The 15,220-nt window shown below is 40.5% G+C and overlaps 1 protein-coding gene across 1 annotated transcript in view; it reads left to right on the top strand.

Moving 5' to 3' along the window:
* The window catches only part of CACNA1G (calcium voltage-gated channel subunit alpha1 G), a 428,561-nt gene that overhangs the window by 152,044 nt on the left and 261,297 nt on the right, over positions 1-15,220 (top strand). The window contains exons 10-13 of the mRNA XM_063458969.1: positions 3,968-4,153; positions 11,134-11,248; positions 11,341-11,496; positions 13,440-13,502. Of these exons, the coding sequence (XP_063315039.1) occupies positions 3,968-4,153; positions 11,134-11,248; positions 11,341-11,496; positions 13,440-13,502 (520 nt within the window). The remainder of the gene's footprint in view (positions 1-3,967; positions 4,154-11,133; positions 11,249-11,340; positions 11,497-13,439; positions 13,503-15,220) is intronic.

Here is a 15,220-nt window from a genome sequence, read left to right on the forward strand (position 1 = left end):
ACACACACAGCACCCTCACACACACAGCACCCAAACAGCACCCACACACATACAGTACACATACAGCACCCTCACACACACAGTACACTAACCGCACCCTCACAAACACACACAACACCTTTACAAACACACAACACCCTCACACACAGCACACTAACAACACCCTCGCAAACACACACACACAAACAGCACCCTCAGAAATACACGACACCCACACACATCACACAAACAGCACCCTCACACACACACACACACATCACACAAACAGCACCCTCACACACAAACAGCACCCTAACACACACACACACAAACACCCTCACCCACATAGCACACTACCAGCACCCTCACACATACACACACACAGCAGCACCCTTACACAGCACACTAACAGCGCACACACACACACACACACAGCAGTGTATGTATATATGTATATATATATATACACATATACATGCGGCGTGTGTTTGTGCTTTAGGGTGCACACCCTAATGCAATAGGCTGCGCACGCCTATGGTGCTGTCTCAAATTAACCCAGTTGCGTATCGTTTAGCGTTGCCTAATGCCTTACGCATTCCTAATTCATTTCATGTTTCCTTGCTAAAACCATTAATATGTAACAGGTTCTCCTCCACGATCGCCCCTCCCCGCTCAGTTCAGGTGGAGGGTCAGGAGGAGTATGAGGTCAATTCCATCGTTGATTCTCGAATCTCCCGGGGGAAACTGCAATATCTGGTCGATTGGAAGGGTTATGGTCCTGAGGAGAGAAGTTGGGTACCTCAGGAGGAGGTGCATGCTCCCCGTCTCCGCAGGGCGTTTCACTCTCGATTCCCTTCTCGCCCTGGTGTATTCCGCCCGGTGGGCGTATCTGAGAGGGGGGGTACTGTCAGGGTACCTGTGGTCTCTACCTCTGAAAGAGGTAGAGACTTAGCTGTTCCTCCATCCAGACGGCCTGATGGCTCCCTTCCCCACGGTCTATCCGGTCATGCAAGGCCGGCCACGAGGGAGTGACTGCCTTTTACAGCATCTAGGCAGGAAGTTGTCATCAGGACACTCCTCTGGAACGACCTGTCACTCAATTGCTGCAGGACCAATCAGGACGCCTCGGAGGCGTGGTTACTGCTCTGAACAGGGTATTTAACAGAGCTTCTTTCATTAGCTCATTGCCCTGTCGTGGTTCTAGCTTGTTCTAGTCACTCAGTGCTTGTGTATTCTATTATCCCTTTTGGTTTTGACCCGGCTTGTTTACCTTACTCTGCTTATCTCTGTTACCCTTGATTCGGCTTGTCTCTCGCTTACCTGTCTTCTGTTACCCTCGACCTCGGCTTGTCTTTGACCATTCTATACTGTACTACTTACGTTAGTCCGGCCATTCTAAGGTCCGGTATACGTATCTGGCTACTGTTTGTACTCTGCGTGTTGGATCCCTGTCCCGATCCTGACACAGCCCTAAGTTCGGAAAGAAGTCAGCAGCAATTCCCCACGGACCCAGCATCTAGCAGTGCTAAAGTCTATCACGTTTTGGGGTCTCTACAGAGAACTAGATTGAACTTGGATTCTCCCACATCTCTCCTAATTTCCCTCCACAGGTGTGGGTGGTGCAGCAAGGCTCGCCGCTCAGGTAGGTTTTTTAAAAAAGCCATACTGCTGGTTATGGCAGATATGTCCTGGTGTAGGTGCTCGAAGCATCCCTCCCTACCGACCCCCATCTCCCTCCAGTAGGTTGGCGGCATGGTTTGGTTAGATTGATCTCTGGGACACTTTGGCCCACACATTCTCACAAATCTGATCAAAGGCTGCCAATGCCCCTTTCAGCAGAGAGCCAGACTGCACATTATTCAGCATCTCTGCCATCTTAACACAGTCAGGCCTTCGTTGCAGAGGACCCTTCAGTACTTCCTCCAACTAGTAGTCTTCCTGTAAAGACCGGGATAACTCCCACCTGTCCAAAGTGGGGAACATGGCCTCAAAGTTGAATTGCAGAGGGCTGGTGTACTGAAGAGATAGGGTTGTAAACGCCTCTGCATTTAATTACCAGAGAAGTTCTCAAATCTCAGGAGTTACAATCTCCAGTAAATCGGGCCCATGCCCGGTATTACAGCAAGGAGAATAGCACCTGTCCTCATGGTATAGCCAAGTCTTATGCTTTGGAGTAGGATTTACGGATAAATCGTTGATCAATAGGCTTTTTTTAACCAGATCCCGGAAGAACAAAGTAAACATGCATCTGTCCGGCATGGCATTAAGGCTCCACTCCCCCCGAAATTTACATTGAAAAAATATTTACATTTTTAAGTTTGTATGAAAAGTAGTCTATACACAAAATGGTTGTTTTATTATGCATTTATGTTGTTTGCTATATATCAATGTTTCAAGTAAATGTTATGCTAATATTTTTTCAAGCACAAAAATATTTTTTTATTTAAGAATTTAAATTAAATGAGTCCACAATAATTTCAACAGGAATTCATACTAAAAGTTTTTTAGAGAGATATTTAAATAATGGGATATTAAATGATTAATTATATTAAATTATTATTTGGTATTAGTATGATTAACACAATTGAAAGATACAGTTTGAAAAATTCATTGTATTAGGTAAGATAAAATATGTGAACCATGAGCTTAGAATTAGGGAAGTTGCCTTACAAGTTATACTATATTATGTATTGTATGGCAGCTTTATTGATAAAAAAAAATCATTCCAGTTCGTGACTTCAAAACATGAATTGGTGAGGGGAAGACATGGACCAATGCCAAACCCTCGGCATCGGCATCCTCAGCACCTCCCATTTAAGTAATTCAAAAGTTCCCGTCCAGTCCCACAAGGTATTGGAAAAAGGAAGGCTTAAAAAGCTACATGTTCTTTGTAAACATTGTAGTTCATTGTAACCCCTAACCTTCAGTTTATTGAATGAAAGAAGTAGCATAATGGTGGTCATCTAGATTAGTGTTTCCCAACCCAGTTCTCAAGGCACACCTAGCAGTCCAGGATTTAAGGATTACCCAGTTTTGTCTAAGGTGTTTTTAGAAAAAAAAGAAAAACACCTTAGACAAAACTGGGTAATCCTTAAATCCTGGACTGGTAGGTGTGCCTTGAGGACTGGGTTGGGAAACACTGATCTAGATCATACGTTTAAAACCGTTTAAACCTGATATTTCACTGCACATGGAATTTGGAAATAAGGTGAGTAGGCTGGAGTGGTTACCCACTCTCTCTTATTAATCCTCACCCCACTTCCATTGATATGAGAATAGGAGGGACCACGTTATTGTTCCCTACTTGGTCAATAAGGATTTTTGTGGATCCCTCTTTATTTGTATTTATTTATTATTTTAATTGTTTTATTTGCTCAAGCAGTCAGTGAACATTTTGTAAATCAGTAATAGGGGAAATGTGTTTGGTTTAAAGCAGTACTTGAGATATGAAGCTTTGCTTTCAACACCCTTTTAAATGATAAAGTTACGATTTTCTGTGTAAAAATGTATCACCGATAACATGGCATTGATTTTCATTGCGACTTTTACAGGTTTTTATGTAAAAAATGTTTCTTATGATATTTATTGCATAGAAAACACTACATTACATTGCTCAAACTACTTGTAATAGCATTCCTTACTAAATTACCGGTTTACACAATTCCTTTCTCATAATTTACATTCCTGGGTTTCTGTGAATGTGTATCCCCAGAATAGCATTTTCTTATTAATGCAATATGGTATTTTTTCAGGTGATTTTCTGTTATCGATTATACAAGATTCACTGTTAGAAAATGACCATAAATTAAAACTAAAAGATAAAGATATATTTTCTGGTATAGTAGATTTGATCTCTATTTTACAAAATAATATTGAAAATCAATGAACGGAGACACAGGTCAATGAAATATTTTTAAAGTCGGGCTCCAGTATTGGCTTACTAACACTGCTATGTTTAACAATTGCATTTTGGATTTTGTTCCTGTAGTGTGTGGGAGATCATATGGCAGCAGGAAGGAGGTTTATCTGTGCTGAGGACGTTCCGTCTCATGAGAGTTCTGAAGTTAGTGCGGTTTATGCCTGCTCTGCAGCGTCAGCTTGTAGTCTTAATGAAAACTATGGACAACGTTGCTACATTCTGCATGTTATTGATGCTTTTCATTTTCATCTTTAGGTAGGTTTCACATTTGTTTCCTTTTTTTAGTGTATTAAGTCTTGGTCAGTAATTGTAAAATGTGACTTCCTGTGATTGTGTACTTACTGTCAAATTTGATGTTTTCAGATCTGGTTTCATTCTTGGCATTAAAGGAACACTATGCACAAAACAACTCTAACTTAATTAAGTTGTTTTGGTGTATATATCTTGCAGTCTAACTGCACAATTCTCTCCAATTTAGTTAATGAGTTAAATTATTTAATTTATGCAGCCCTAGCCTGGTTGTTGCTCCCGCAGTATCCTTGTTACACATTATATTAATTGCCTTCTAGAGCCCGCAACAGTCTCCTGTTTGTGATTAAAGTTTAAGTAGCATAGCAGGAGATAAGAACTCCTAAAGCAAACAAAGTGTGCTGTAAAATTAAATCTTTTTTTTTTCTCATGGAGGCTGAGTCGCCATGAAAAAAAAAAGTTTTTTTTAAAAAAATGATTACATTTTATTTTATTTTTTTATATAACCACAAAGGAGATTTCTTCTTTAAGCCCAGCATTGAATTTCGGTGTTTTTTCCGATGAAGTATTGGAAACCTGCACCACCTGCAATAGTGGACTCGGCAAAAGACATTTTACAGTCTGAGTCACAGCGAGGGGAAATGGTCTCATAAACAGCACAAGAAAGAGCTTCTAAAAAAATTGCTATTTATTAAAAATGATTAGACTAAATTAACAAAGAACTGCTTTACCCCCCCTTTCACATCATCACCCCCTTCCTCCTAGTACTCCCCTTCCACACCATCACCCCCTCCCAGTATCCCACTTCCCTCACACCTTCACATCTTTTCAGTATCCCCCCTCTTTCCCTCTATCACCCCCTCCCTCCCAGTATCCCCCATGCCCCACACTTTCACCCCTCCCAGTATCCCCCCCTTTCACTCTATCATCCCCCTCCCTCCCAGTATACCCCCCTTCCACATCACCCCCTCCCTCCCAGTATCCCCCCTACATAACACTATCACCCCACTCCCTCCCAGTATACCCCCTTCCACATCATCACCCCATCCCTGCGAGTATCCCCCCTCTTTCATGCTATTACCCCCTACCCGTAGGGGGATACCCCTATCCCCCTTCCACTCCATCACCCCCCTCCCTCCCAGTATCCCCATCCCCCACACTTTAACCCCCTCAAAGTATCCCCCTCTTTCACTCTATCATCCCCCTCCCTCCCAGTATCCCCCCTTTCACAATATCACCCCCTCCCTCCCAGTATCCTTCTACTTCACACATTGACCCCCTCCCAGTATCCCTCCCTCTTTCACACTATATCCCCCCTCCCAGTATCCCCCCTCTCTCACGCATTCAACCCCCTCCCTCCCAGTATCCCTCCTCTTTCACACCTTCAACCCCCTCCCTCCCTCCCAGTATCCCCCCTCTTTCACACTATCTTCCCCCTCCCTCACATTATCACCAACTCCCTCCCAGTATCCCACCCCCACAATAGTACCTTCTCCCTCCCAGTATTCCCCCTCACAGTATTACCTATTACCCCTACCTCCCAGTATCCTCCGCATAATTCCCCACTCACAGTATTACCCCCTCCCTCATAGTATCACACCCTCCCTCACAACATCACCTCCCCCCTAGTATTCCCCCTCACATTATAACCTCCTCCCGCTCATTATCCCCCCTTCAAAATATTGCCATTTCCCTCCCTGTATCCCCAAACTCTATTACCACCTGCCTCACAGTATTCCCTCCTCACAGTTTCCCACCCCCACAGTATCACACCCTCTTACACACCACCATCTATCTGTCTTACTCACAGTATTACCCCCTCTCACAAACCATCACTTTACTCCCCCACAGTATTACCCACGTACTCACAGTATTATCCCATCCCACACATGTTCACCCACCTCCCTCACAATACCACTCCCCTTCCTCACAGTGTCACTACCATCCCACAGTATGTCAGCGCCATCCCACAGTGTGTCACCCCCATCCCACACAGTGTCACCCCGTCCCACACAAGGTAACCCACTGTCCCGCACAGGGTCAACCACTGTCCCTCACAGGGTCACCCTCTCACACACCCTGTCACCCTGCCTCACACACTGTCACCATGCCCCACACACACAGTCACCCCCCCAATGTGGTGTCACCATACTCTCACACACTGTCAGTCTCCCCACACATTGTCACCACTCACACACTGTCATCCCCCCAAACTTTCATCCCCATCATGTATCCACACTCACATTAACCATTACTAATCCTGTCACACTTGCACCTGCCATAGCTCTGCCAGACTAACCCTGTCAAATTACCCCCCTAATTCTAAACTCACCTTCTCACCTTCACTCTCCCCCCAACTCTGCCACACCTATCCTGTCACATTAATGCCTCTAAATCCCACCACACTCTGCCACACTCACACTGTCACATTAACCCCCCTTAGTCCTGTCATACTCCCTCCTTCAACCATGCCACATTCACCCTTCACACCAACCCTGTGATACTCACCCCCCAACTATGCCACACTTACCCTGTCACATTAACTCCTCCAATCCTGTCACACTCGTTCCTCCTACCATGCCACTATTGCCCTGGCACACTTACCTCCACTCGCCTTGTCACACTCCCACATCAAACCATGTAATTCTCTCCCTCCCTCACTCTCTCTCACAACTCCCTCCACTCTGTCCCATTTACCTCCTTCATCCTGTTACACTCTCCCTGCCACTGGCACCCCTTTACTCACCCTGCTGAAGACACATATCATACACACTAGGTGCCAAAACAATTTTAAAACTCTTTCCTTTCCTAAAGATAATTTGTGGGACAGGAGGGAGTTCTGTCTTTAAAAAATCATCCTCCAACAAAAGGGGCCAATGTTTATTTAATATTTTCCTTATTTTATTGGCATGAACATTATATTGGGTGTTAAAAGAGAAAGTGAATTTATTGTTAACCGACGGAACTCATTTTTCCTTATTAAGTAATGTATCTCCTCTCTTCTTATTGTAAGAACACATAATTTCTTTATTTATAAAACTACTTGTATAACCTTTTTCTATAAATTTATTTTATTTTTTATTTTTTTAATATTTAGTTTTTATTGAAGGTTTTCAAGGTTATGAATCCAGTACATAGTTGGTTCACAGAATAAACATATCTGAGTATACAAAAGATAAAAGGTTTGAGTTTTACAGTGGCTAGTAAAGTATCACAATGTCTACGTCTGTTTTAATGTACACGTTAACATTTCACTCTCATTTCACTTTGGTGGTCTATTATTTCCTTCAGTAGGATATGTGGTACCATGTAATATTAACTCAACAAATGTATTTACACAAACAAATTTTCAGACAGCCACGGAGATTCATATTTAACGCTGTTACATATGTTGTTTCATGTCAGGGTACAAAAGTCCCTATCTTGCACCAATCCCTCTTTTAGTACCCCTTATTTTCCCGAGATTTCCCTCCCCTGTACCACCTATTCCAAACTTCCCATACATCTCTAAACCTTTCTGTGGCTTTAGCGGACTCAGTGGATATTTTCTCATATATATAGAATTGTTGGACCTTGTCTATTAGTTGTTGTTTATTCGGGCACCTGTGTGATTTCCAATTTAAGGCAATTAGGTGTCTGGCAGCCATGAGGATTATTCCTACTAGTTGGGTGTGGTTCTGGTGTGTGTTATCGGGGAATCGCAATAGCAAGCAGGATGCGATGTCCATGGGGAAGTTGTTAATTGCGAGTTCAGTTACTATTTTTTTAAAATTGAGGCCTGATCTAATAAAATATCCTCTTGTAATTCTTGTAAATTGGCTCCGCGGAACACCCCGGAGCCAATTTAGGTGATGATTACTTTCTGTACTAATATAACTGTTTGCATCAGTGGGTTTAAAAAAAGTTTTAGTCTTAATCTTAGCATCCTCAATAAAAATTGATCTCATTATGGCTAAAAAGAGAAAATTAAAAAGAATTGGTTATGATTGATATAATTGATAAAATCCATTAAAATGGCCTCTGAGCCATTCCATATAAAGAGAACGTCATCTATGTATCTTCTCCAGAGTACCAAGTTCGTGCCAAAAGGATTATTCGTCCAAATAAAATTATTTTCCCAATGATCTAAAAAAATATTGGCATAACTCGGCGTGAACTTGGTACCCATAGCTGTTCCCTGTAACTGTAAGAACAAATTCTTTGTTAAAAGAAAAGAAATTATGAGTAAGAATAAAATGAATACTATCTAATAAAAAAACACTAAAATTTGGAGATATCTCGGAGTCTGAATCTAGTGCTGATTTAACTGCAGAAAGCCCTAAATCATGTCGAATAATCGTGTGCAGTGATGTAACATCTACTGTAACCCAGATAAAATCTTTCTTCCATTCCAAACACTCCAATTCTTGTAACAAACTTTTGGTATCTTTGACATAGGATTTGGCACCCTGGGCATATCTTTGGAGATGGAAGTCTATAAACTCAGACAATTTAGATGTAAGGGAATTAACACCACTGATGATTAGTCTACCCGGCGAATTAATTATTGATTTATGTATTTTGGGCAAAACATAAAAAGTCGGAATTCTAGGGGCCTCTATGTACAAAAAAGAAAAAACTTTGCCATCAATAGTACATTCTTTATATTCCTTATATTTAGTGAGCAACAAATTTAACTCACTATTATAAGTTGCATTGGGGTTGGAGGGTAGTTTTTTTTTATAAGTGGCAATGTCTCCCAAAAGTCTATTAGATTATTTAAGATAATAGTCTGTTGACATAACCACAGTACCTCCTCCCTTATCCGCACTCTTGATAACAATACCATTACGATTTTTTAAGGATTTGAGAGTTTTTTTTTCCTTCTTTGGTTATATGAAAGTTTCTTAGCTTAAAATCTAATTTACTTATATCTTTATTAACCATTTTTTTTTAAAAAGCCTCTATCTGATGTCCTCTTTCATTAGGGAAGAAGGTAGATCTCGGTTTAAAAATCGACTTTGGAGAACTGTTAAGTTTGATAGTGTTGTTACAAAAACCTTCTAGTTCTTTCTTCTTAAAAAATCTTTTAATAGACATTTTCCGAACAAATTTATTAAGATCAATAAATAAATCAAAGGGTTTAGCAACAGTATTAGGAGAAAATTTCAGACCTTTTTCTAAATTTAAAATATCTCTCCGGTTTAAAATTACATCATCAATAATAAAAATGCCCTTGGATAGAGCAAATGTCCTTATTTCGAGCGGGTCATCCCTTCGCTTACTCGCCTCCTTTTCCCTGGGGCATTCCACTCCCCCAGGGGGGCAAATCTGTTCGTAAGATCTATTTCGGATAATTTGGGGGAGAAAAAATGATTTATTTGTCCCTTTTTCTTTTGGTTTTGCCACTTGTCTAAAAAATGATCAATCTCTTCAAAGATCTTTTGTGAATCCGAATGGATCTTAGAGAGATCTTTCTTTTGTTGGGGATCAATATGTTGGCCAGACATCTAGAAAATTAAATGTCAATTTTAGGGAACACCACAGATCTATCCTACACTCTCATTTGGTAAATTCAGTGTCTACACATTTTAAACAGTATCAGAAAGGTAATCTGTTTTTACAAGCTGAAACTAAGTGGATATACAGTAGAGTCAATGTCCCTGAGGGGTCTAAATTGGGATTTGTATCTTTATATATTTAATTATATCAAGTATGTGTTGCTTGGCTTATATAAATAATGCATTTATTCCTATATCTATATATGTAGCACTAAATACATAAAAATACTACATACACAGCAAGAGTAGGATATATTGTTATAGTGTATAAATATATCTAATTAGTACATTGCTATGATTATTACCGTATATACTCGAGTATAAGCCGAGTTTTTCAGCACATTTTTTGTGCTGAAAAACCCCAACTCGGCTTATACTCGAGTCAATAGTCTGTATTATGGCAATTTGCATTGCCATAATACAGACTGGGGCTGTGGGGGTTGTCAGAGCTGTAACTTACCTGTCCTGCAGCTCCTGTCAGCTCCCTTCTCCTCCGCGCCGTCCGTTCAGCACCTCGGTCAGCTCCCAGTGTAAGTCTCGCAAGACTTTTTCATTTTCTGCTATCTGTGTAGTTTAACCCTCCACCAGTAGGGGAACCCTGTTACCACTAATTTGTGGTTTGACAATGGGTAATATAAACCTCCACCATCAGGGACAGTATATCCTTCATCTTGATAAGGGTTATAAGTGAACGAAAAGTGCAGACACTTTGCATCTTGTGTGTCAGCACTACTTTTGATTTTTAATGCAGCAAGTTCAGCAATTGAAAATTATTGTGAAATTGTTATTAACAGTCATTGCTGAGTCTGCCTTGTTTTTTTTTTTATATTTTGAAAAATAGTTTGAGAAGTTTATCCAAAAAATTATTAGAAAAGCTTTTCCAAAATTGTTACATTCTTATACAAATATATAAATCTATTAATATCTTTAAACATTGAAATTGGATTTGTTTCGGTCCAAAATTAAAGTTGTCCAAATTTGGAAAACATTTTTATTAACAAATTCCTCCTGAAATGTTCATTCATCACCCCAAATTAAAAATCAAACAAGCTACGCAATGGAAGGACATCATTATTTTGAATTGTAATTCTGAATACCTTCATTCACAGAGCAAGTGAGAATTGAGCAAGAGAGGGTAAAAAGTAGGAGCAGTATCGAAAAAACAAAACAAATCTATATGTATTGTTCTATTAATCCTAATAAATAGAGGCTGTAAATATAAATGTATAAAATGTATTTGTTTAATAAATAAATAATAAATAAATCAAGATTAAAAAAAACACTTTTTTTTTTTTTTTTACTTCTCTTGTTTTCCTCTCTATTGGCTACTTTTTCTCACTTGTTCTGTGAACCAGGAAAATGCTCCTATCAGTGTACTGATAAATATAAATAATGTCTGTTTAAACATCATATCAATATTCTCTGAATTTCTTTTTTTTAATATAGCATTCTTGGAATGCACCTTTTTGGATGCAAATTTGCCTCAGAAAAAGAAGGGGACACCTTGCCAGATAGAAAGAATTTTGATTCTCTCCTATGGGCCACAGTAACTGTATTTCAGGTAATGTATGCACTTCTGTAAACCAAAGCACACTTTGATACAGAACATTTAGAATCTTCCTTCCTTTACCTAATGTATTTTCTTCAACATAGATCTTAACCCAAGAGGACTGGAACAAAGTTCTCTACAATGGAATGGCGTCAACATCTTCATGGGCAGCACTGTACTTTATCGCACTGATGACTTTTGGAAATTATGTTTTGTTTAACCTGCTGGTTGCAATTCTTGTAGAAGGATTCCAGACCGAAGTAAGATTTTTTTAAATGTATGTTTACATATACTTATCAATATATTTATCAATTAATATTCAGTACAGTGTGTATATGATCCTGTTTGTTCTCTTAATAGCATGTGCAAGCATACCCTATGAATCTAAAATGCTACTTAAACCTATAAACTAACTCCCCCCAAAATGTTATAACTACCGTATTTTTCGCTCCATAAGACGCACCACACCATAAGACGCACCTAGTTTTTAGAGGAGGAAACCCAGAAAAAAAAATATTCTGAACAAACGGTCCCATAGTGTTTCTTACTATGGGAAAGTTTGTTCAGAAATTTTTTTATTCCCCCCTGTCTTATAGTGTTCCTTACCACCCACTCCATTCTCCTGTTCCATAGTGTTCTTTAACCCCCTCTTCCCCTTGTCCAATAGTGTTCTCATCCCATAGTGTTCCCCCCTCCCCTCATCCCATAGTGTTCTTCCCCCTTTCCCATAGTGTTCTCCCCCCCTCCCCTTGTCCCATAGTGCACTTTCCCTCCCATAGTGTCCCCCTCCCCTCGTCCCATAGTGCCCCCTCCCCTCATAGTGCCCCATAGTGTCCCCCTCCCCTTGTCCCATAGTGTCCCTCCCCTCGTCCCATAGTGTCACCTCCCCTCGTCCCATAGTGTCACCTCCCCTTGTCTAATAGTGTCCCCCAATTACTTACTTGTCTTGTAGCGTGGGCCGGCTTCACAGCGCGCACCGCGGTACTGGAACTTCAATTTCAGGTTCCGGTTTCCGGCGGGACTGAAAGGAAGTGTGCACACTGAGTGCGCACTTCCTTTTAGTCCCGCCGGAAACCGGAACCTGAAATTGAAGTTCCAGTACCGCGGTGCGCGCTGTGAAGCCGGCCCACGCTTCAAGACAAGTAAGTAAAGCTTCACGTTCGCTCCATAAGACGCACAGACATTTCCCTTCACTTTTGAGGGGAAAAAATGTGCGTCTTATGGAGCGAAAAATACGGTACTTTAAACACTACTATCTCCTTTGTCTATGCTACGAAGACACAAGTCATTTGTGCACGTGCAAGGTGTTCCTTTCATACTGTCCATTTATGTTTACTCTGGTAGCAACTTAGAAAGCAGGCACAAACTGTATCTGCAAATCGCTACTAATGTTGTTGAATGTTAGCAATGGTAGGCTGCAAATCATGGACCTGTAGGTTTCAAATTGTGGTTAAAAATATGATCAGTTGTTGGTATCAAAATACCGTCTGATTGATATTTGGTATCAATATTGGAAATGAGCCCTAAATCTGTTTTTTCCTTTTGACGCAAATTTAAACATGTTTTATCATAGTATGCAGGTCTCCTAACTTCACTTTTGTCCGTATCTTGAGGGCCATCTCTGTTTTTCTTCCGTAACTGTCGCCAGGCAGCACAAAATGAGTACATCATGATACTCACTTGCAAGTACTAGGAATATGCAAAGAGCATTGTCTACAAGGTTGTTTGTGTGTGGAACTGGCCTGTATGCCAGGTTGACATGCTCTTTAGTGTGTGTGTGCTGTACCCCTTCTGGGAGGACATGCCTATTATGAGAATCATCAGTGATTACATTTGCAGCTTCAGAGATGCCTACTCACTCCCAATCAACATACATCCCACCATTGGGAAGTATGGTGATGCTATAATGTTGTTGTGTTGCAAAACTGTGGAACACGTCTTATCCGATGTTCTAATGACAGAGGGTACCACATGCACCAGGTTTAGGGGAAGTTATGGGTTGGGGGTTGCTTAGGATTAGATAATTCAATGGCTGTGGGCACTTTGTAGGCTTCTTCTGGCTGTTTTGCTTCATTGACCTTGGTATTTAAAACCATTTAAAAGACATATTAGTGGCAGTGGCAGTGGTTAAAATATATACATATGTTTGAAGCATACATTTTCCTTGACACTATATTATTTATTTGTTTATTTTTGTCTACAGGAAGTTTGCAAAAGGGAAGATATGATTTCTCACCTAAGCTGCATACATGTGGACTCATCTGTGGTATGTATAAGTGTACAAAGGTCACTTTGAATCCATCATGCAAAAAAGCAAAAATGAAGTTCACTAAGTTGTTATCCCTTTCGTTCATTTAAACTATACATACACTTCTTTAATTTAATTTAAACTAAGCATACACTTCTTAACCAACACCTTCTTTTGCTCAGCATCAAACATGGAAACAATAAAAAAATAAAAAAATAGCCTTTTCTCCTAAAGGATAAAGATATATATACATACAGTGATCACCCAGGAAATTAAAACCACTGACAGGTGAAGTGAATAACATTTATTATATTAATAAAAACAGTCAATAGTAAAGCTTGTTAAAAAAAAAAATAATACAGTAAAAGGTGCTCCAAAACACACTAAAATAAGTATAATAAACAATAAATAGTGGTGAGAATGCACAATAAAAAGAAATATTACCACCAATTGGATGAATAATTGTTGAATCTAAAAACAAGACTAAACAAACTTATAGTAATATAATATAGTAAACACTGGATCTGTGTATTACAAGATGTTGGACCCACTCACATGGTTCTGAGCCACTCCACAAGCTGGCTCAGATTAAAAGCTGTATATGCTGAAGAAATGGCGGTCACAGGGTAAGGATCTGGATACTGGGTCACAGCTATTGGCTCCTCGGTGCAGTACCAAAAATTCCAAGATATCGGATGTAGGTAAAAAAAAACTGCTCCACAAGCTTTATTAAACAACCAGTAAAATAATACGTTACAAATAAATCAATAAAAGTGAGTCCACCTCCACTTAGTGAGTCCCCTTATTTATTTATTTGTAAGGTATTATTTTACTAGTTGTTTAATAGAGCCTGTGGAGCAGTTTTTTCACCTACATCCGATATCTTGGAGTTTTTGGTGCTGCACTGAGGGGCCAATAGCTGTGACCCAGTATCCAGATTTATTATATTGTTATAATGGCACCTAGCAATGGGTAAGATATAATAGGCAGCAAGTGAAAAATCAGATCTGGAATTTTATGTGCTGGAAGTATTAAAAAACAGGCAAGCGACAATTAGTGATGACTAGACGACTTGGTCAGAGCATCTAGAAAATGTAAAGTCTTGTGTAGTGTTCCCAGTATGCAGTACCTACCAAAAGTGGTGCAAGTAAGGACAACCATTGAACTGGTTACTCGAGACTCATGGATGCATGTGAGGAGCGAAGGCTAACTCATTTGATACTTGAATGGGGACGTGAGAATTGGACCATGGAGGAATGGAAGAAAGTTGCCTGGTCTGATGGGTCATGTTTTCTTTTAAAGGACCACAAGGCACCCAGACCACTTCAGCTCAATGAAGTGGTCTGGGTGCCAGGTCCATCTAGGATTAACCCTGCCTGCTGTAAACATAACAGTTCCAGAGAAACTGCTATGTTTACGTTAGGGTTAATCCAGCCTCTAGTGGCTGTCTCATTGACAGCCGCTAGAGGCGCTTCTGCGCTTATCACTGTGATTTTCACAATCAGAAGACACCAGCGTCCATAGGAAAGCATTGAGAATGCTTTCCTATGAGACTGTCTGAATGCGCGCACGGCTCTTGCCGCGCATGCGCATTCAGCCGATGACGTCAGAAGGAGGAAATTCCCCAGTGCCAAGGGAGCCCGGCGCTGGAAAAAGGTAGGAATGTAACCCCTTCCTCACCCTAGAGCCTGGCAGGAGGGGGACCCAGAGGGTGAGGGGGACCCAAGGACCCTATT

Source organism: Pelobates fuscus, chromosome 6 (assembly GCF_036172605.1).
Source record: "Pelobates fuscus isolate aPelFus1 chromosome 6, aPelFus1.pri, whole genome shotgun sequence".
NCBI lineage: Eukaryota > Metazoa > Chordata > Amphibia > Anura > Pelobatidae > Pelobates > Pelobates fuscus.